The 6,000-nt window shown below is 51.3% G+C and overlaps 1 protein-coding gene across 1 annotated transcript in view; it reads left to right on the top strand.

Annotated features, from left to right (window-relative positions):
• Nucleotides 1-2,489: 2,489 nt before the first annotated feature.
• The window catches only part of LOC134969751 (fatty acyl-CoA hydrolase precursor, medium chain-like), a 93,271-nt gene continuing 89,760 nt past the window's right edge, over nt 2,490-6,000 (top strand). The window contains exon 1 of the mRNA XM_063945908.1: nt 2,490-2,606. Coding sequence (XP_063801978.1) covers nt 2,546-2,606 — 61 coding nt within the window. The 5' untranslated portion in view covers nt 2,490-2,545. The remainder of the gene's footprint in view (nt 2,607-6,000) is intronic.

Genomic DNA, 6,000 nt, shown 5'->3' with positions numbered 1-6,000 from the left:
GTGTTATAGTGTAGTGTCAGTGTTATAGTGTAGTGTCAGTGTTATAGTGTAGTGTCAGTGTTATAGGGACGGTGTCAGTGTTATAGTGTAGTGTCAGTGTTATAGGGACAGTGTCAGTGTTATAGTGTAGTGTCAGTGTTATAGTATAGGTCAGAGTTATAGGGACAGTGTCAGTGTTATAGTATAGTGGCAGGTGCCGGTAAATGCTGACCCCTGAAATCCATGTTTTAAGTATAGTCCTGCTTGAGCACTGGTAATCTAATAGTTTTGGGGCTTAATTTAGAGCAAATGTGATGTCTCGGTCTGTTTTCAAGCATGGATATCCCTAAACATGGCTTATGTCGTCCCTTGCATCGATTTTATGTTGAATTGCTCTTCAATGGTTGTGTAGGCCGATGTAATGTTTAAATTTGAAATGATGGGTTTTTTTTCCGATTTTTGATTCTCCAAGCCTCCATTGAAAGGGGCGTGGCCACACCGCTGTATCCGTGTCTACGCCCCCTTTTCGAATTTGTACCGTTTTTTATGTGTAAATTGTTGGATGGTATATTGCTGCAGATGCAGTGGGCCTATTTTGGGGTGTGGGCCTGGAGCTGCAGCTCTATCAGTCCCATTGCTAATCCTGCTCTGTGAAAACACAGCAGCCAAAGGGCAGAGCCTCTCATTGAATGTAACCTGTGTGGGAGGGCGTTTCTCGCCCAATCAGCTGTGGACTGGGTGTGATAGACCTGCTGCTAACCCAATGAGAGCTCCTAGCCACGCCATAGCCTTAGAGGCCCAGGCACAGAGTCACAGATCTGGACTATTATATAGGAGATGGTATAGCAGGATGCCCTGCACTCTTTGCAGACAAGCCGAAGACCTAGGTGCCCTCCGTGGCAAATGGTAATGGATAGAAGGATAAAAGCAGCGGCACTCCAGAGTTTAGTAAAAATATAAACAATTTGTGTATTAAAAAATCGTCACATCTGGCCAACATTTCGGGGCCCGTACACGCCTTGACAAAGGGCTTGATAAAGGGGCTACGGGCCCCGAAACGTTGGCCAGATGTGACGATTTTTCAATACACAAAATGTTTATATTTTTACTAAACCCTGGAGTGCCGCTGCTTTTGTCCTTCTATATACAGTATATATGAGAGAATGTTTATATGGAGATATTTTATCATATTCTTTTTGTAAAAAAAAAAGTAAATTTAGAGGTGGAACTACAAGAACAATCATGGCCTATTGCTAAACTCACCAGAAAAAGCTGGCAAAAAAAGTGAAAAGTTACAGTCTATTTTCACGGTAATCCAGTGATACATAAAGTTCCCATTCATTTTCAATAGACGTTAGAAAAGTTCAACAAAAAAGTAAAAAAGTATAAATTAGCTATAAAATACCCCAATAAATAAAATCGAAAAACTTACATACATTCAGACGATAGTAAAACATGTGAGTATAGAAAAATGAAATCTGTCTATTTTTTTACGCAAATAACTGATTATACATCAGGCCCAATGTATGATTGCCGGCAGCTGATTTGCACAGGTTAATGCAGGGGTTCCCAAACTGTCTGCCTAGGCTCCCTGGGGCACGTCAGGACACTTGTAGGGGTGCCTTGGATTAGTGGTCCAGGACCAGGCTTACCTACTTTCTGGCTGCTCTCTGCGGGAGAGAGCAGCCAGGTCGTCTCAGGGGGCAGGCAGGGAGGCTGTGACGTCGTGGAGGGGGTGGGCCGGAGGCGGGATGGGGGCGGAGAAAGGGTGGGGTGGGGGCGGAGCTAGGGCGTGACCACAGCGAGGCCTCGTCTAAGCCACGCCCCCCGCTCTGTAATGCCGCGATCGCGGCATTACACTGCAGGGGGCGTGGCTATGATGACGCGATTCATCAAGAATCGCGTCATCAAGTGCCCGGACCGCCCACTTTAAACACTAAGTGGGCGGACGGGCAGGGGGGGACCCCGCAAACCGGGAGACTTGCCTGCTCTTCCGGGGGGCCGGGAGGGTCACCCGATTTTCGGGAGCCTCCCGGCCATTCCGGGAGAGTAGGCAAGTATGGTCCAGGACCAATGAAAATTATTTATGGTTAATGTAAAAAGAAAAACCAGCGCTGGTGGCAGCTAATCCTACAATATGTGAACAAACAGAGGCAAATCCTGTCTCTCACCACACAATATCACTAATGGATGACACATAAACACAATTTTCTTCAGTTAATACTGTATTTCTAAATTTCTCAATAAGAAGCATTTGGGCATTTGGCACCTGGAGGTGCCGTGAAAAAAATTCTGATGCTCTAGGCTAGGGCGCTGTGATTTCAAAAAGTTTGGGAACCACTGGGTTAATGAAAGTAATTCAGCACAGATGATGACAATCATCAATTAACAGGAAGTACAGGAGCAGAACATTGTGTCCTCCTGGAGAGGGTCATGTTGGGAAGTATGCAGCAGCCAATCACAAGTCATGTTACAGGCGTGCCCTGAGGACAAAAAAACAGCCCACAGTCAGCAATTCTCATTCACACTTCGGGGATCTGCTGGTAACGCTGCACGGTGCTGAGACATGGGGGCTCTGATGAGAGGAATTATACTGTACAGCCTCATACTGGGGGCTCTGGCTGCAGGTGAGACATCACATTACCTTCCTCATACCTCTCACTGACAGGGGCTGCAGGTGTACTTACCTCTCACTGTCAGGGGCTGCAGGTGTACTTACCTCTCACTGTCAGGTGCTGCAGGTGTACTTACCTCTCACTGTCAGGTGCTGCAGGTGTACTTACCTCTCACTGTCAGGGACTGCAGGTGTACTTACCTCTCACTGTCAGGGGATGCAGGTGTACTTACCTCTCACTGCCAGGGGATGCAGGTGTACTTACCTCTCACTGCCAGGGGATGCAGGTGTACTTACCTCTCACTGCCAGGGGATGCAGGTGTACTTACCTCTCACTGTCAGGGGCTGCAGGCGTACTTACCTCTCACTGTCAGGGGCTGCAGGTGAGACATCACATTACCTTCCTCATACCTCTCACTGCCAGGGGCTGCAGGTGTACTTACCTCTCACTGTCAGCTGCAGGTGTACTTACCTCTCACTGTCAGGGGCTGCAGGTGTACTTACCTCTCACTTTCAGGGCATGCAGGTGTACTTACCTCTCACTGCCAGGGGATGCAGGTGTACTTACCTCTCACTGCCAGGGGATGCAGGTGTACTTACCTCTCACTGCCAGGGGATGCAGGTGTACTTACCTCTCACTGTCAGGGGCTGCAGGCGTACTTACCTCTCACTGTCAGGGGCTGCAGGTGAGACATCACATTACCTTCCTCATACCTCTCACTGCCAGGGGCTGCAGGTGTACTTACCTCTCACTGGGGGTAATTCTGAGTTGATCGCAGCAGGAACTTTGTTAGCAGTTGGGCAAAACCATGTGCACTGCAGATGGGGCAGATGTAACATGTGCAGAGAGAGATAGATTTGGGTGGGGTGTGTACAAACTGCAATCTAATTCGCAGTGTAAAAATAAAGCAGCCAGTATTTATCCTGCACAGAAACAATATAACCCACCCAAATCTAACTCTCTCTGCACATGTTATATCTGCCCTCCCTGCAGTGCACATGGTTTTGCCCAACTGCTAAAAAATGTCCTGCTGCGATCAACTTGGAATTACCTCCACTGTCAGGGGCTGCAGGTGTACTCTCCTCTCGTTGTCGGGGGCTGCAGGTGTACTCTCCTCTCGCTGTCGGGGGCTGCAGGTGTACTCGCCTCTCGCTGTCGGGGGCTGCAGGTGTACTCTCCTCTCGCTGTCGGGGGCTGCAGGTGTACTCGCCTCTCGCTGTCGGGGGCTGCAGGTGTACTCGCCTCTCTCTGTCGGGGGCTGCAGGTGTACTCGCCTCTCTCTGTCGGGGGCTGCAGGTGTACTCGCCTCTCTCTGTCGGGGGCTGCAGGTGTACTCGCCTCTCTCTGTCGGGGGCTGCAGGTGTACTTGACTCTCACTGGGGGTAATTCAGACCTGATCGTTGCAGCAAATTTGTTAGCAGTTTGTCAAAACCATGTGCACTGCAGGTGGGGCGGATGTAACGTGCAGAGCGTTAGATTTGGGTGGGGTGTGTACAAACTGAAATCTAAATTGCCGTGTAAAAATAAATCAGCCAGTATTTACCCTGCACAGAAACAATATACCCACCCACATCTAACTCTCTCTGCACATGTTACATCTGCCCCACCTGCAGTGCGAGGAAGATTAGCCTCGCAGCTGCGTTCAGGATGGATTGTAGTGGTGAGAGCCTATGGAGGTCATTCAGATCTGATCGCTGAGCTGCGTTTTTTGCTGCCCTGCGATCAGATAGTCGCTGCCTCCAGGGGGAGTGTATAGTCGCTGTGCAGGTGTGTGATCAGAACATCGCTGCCTCCAGGGGGAGTGTATAGTCGCTGTGCAGGTGTGTGATCAGATAGTCGCTGCCTCCAGGGGGAGTGTATAGTCGCTGTGCAGGTGTGTGATCAGATAGTCGCTGCCTCCAGGGGGAGTGTATAGTCGCTGTGCAGGTGTGTGATCAGATAGTCGCTGCCTCCAGGGGGAGTGTATAGTCGCTGTGCAGGTGTGTGATCAGATAGTCGCTGCCTCCAGGGGGAGTGTATAGTCGCTGTGCAGGTGTGTGATCAGATAGTCGCTGCCTCCAGGGGAAGTGTATAGTCGCTGTGCAGGTGTGTGATCAGATAGTCGCTGCCTCCAGGGGGAGTGTATAGTCGCTGTGCAGGTGTGTGATCAGATAGTCGCTGCCTCCAGGGGAGTGTATAGTCGCTGTGCAGGTGTGTGATCAGATAGTCGCTGCCTCCAGGGGGAGTGTATAGTCGCTGTGCAGGTGTGTGATCAGATAGTCGCTGCCTCCAGGGGGAGTGTATAGTCGCTGTGCAGGGGTGCGATCAGATAGTCGCTGCCTCTAGGGGGAGTGTATAGTCGCTGTGCAGGGGTGCGATCAGATAGTCGCTGCCTCCAGGGGGAGTGTATAGTCGCTGTGCAGGTGTGCGATCAGATAGTCGCTGCCTCCAGGGGGAGTGTATAGTCGCTGTGCAGGTGTGCGATCAGATAGTCGCTGCCTCCAGGGGGAGTGTATAGTCGCTGTGCAGGTGTGTGATCAGATAGTCCCTGCCTCCAGGGGGAGTGTATAGTCGCTGTGCAGGTGTGTGATCAGATAGTCGCTGCCTCCAGGGGGAGTGTATAGTCGCTGTGCAGGTGTGTGATCAGATAGTCGCTGCCTCCAGGGGGAGTGTATAGTCGCTGTGCAGGTGTGTGATCAGATAGTCCCTGCCTCCAGGGGGAGTGTATAGTCGCTGTGCAGGTGTGTGATCAGATAGTCGCTGCCTCCAGGGGGAGTGTATAGTCGCTGTGCAGGTGTGTGATCAGATAGTCGCTGCCTCCAGGGGGAGTGTAAAGTCGCTGTGCAGGTGTGCGATCAGATAGTCGCTGCCTCCAGGGGGAGTGTATAGTCGCTGTGCAGGTGTGTGATCAGATAGTCGCTGCCTCCAGGGGGAGTGTATAGTTGCTGTGCAGGTGTGTGATCAGATAGTCGCTGCCTCCAGGGGGAGTGTATAGTCGCTGTGCAGGGGTGCGATCAGATAGTCGCTGCCTCCAGGGGGAGTGTATAGTCGCTGTGCAGGGGTGCGATCAGATAGTCGCTGCCTCCAGGGGAGTGTATAGTCGCTGTGCAGGTGTGTGGTGTGTGATCAGATAGTCGCTGCCTCCAGGGGGAGTGTATAGTCGCTGTGCTGGGGTGTGATCAGATAGTCGCTGCCTCCAGGGGGAGTGTATAGTCGCTGTGCAGGTGTGTGATCAGATAGTCGCTGCCTCCAGGGGAGTGTATAGTCGCTGTGCAGGTGTGTGATCAGATAGTCGCTGCCTCCAGGGGGAGTGTATAGTCGCTGTGCAGGTGTGCGATCAGATAGTCGCTGCCTCCAGGGGGAGTGTATAGTCGCTGTGCAGGTGTGTGATCAGATAGTCGCTGCCTCCAGGGGGAGTGTATAGTCG

The sequence above is a fragment of the Pseudophryne corroboree genome, chromosome 11 (assembly GCF_028390025.1).
Source record: "Pseudophryne corroboree isolate aPseCor3 chromosome 11, aPseCor3.hap2, whole genome shotgun sequence".
Lineage (NCBI taxonomy): Eukaryota > Metazoa > Chordata > Amphibia > Anura > Myobatrachidae > Pseudophryne > Pseudophryne corroboree.
This window is presented reverse-complemented; position numbering and strand designations above follow the sequence as displayed.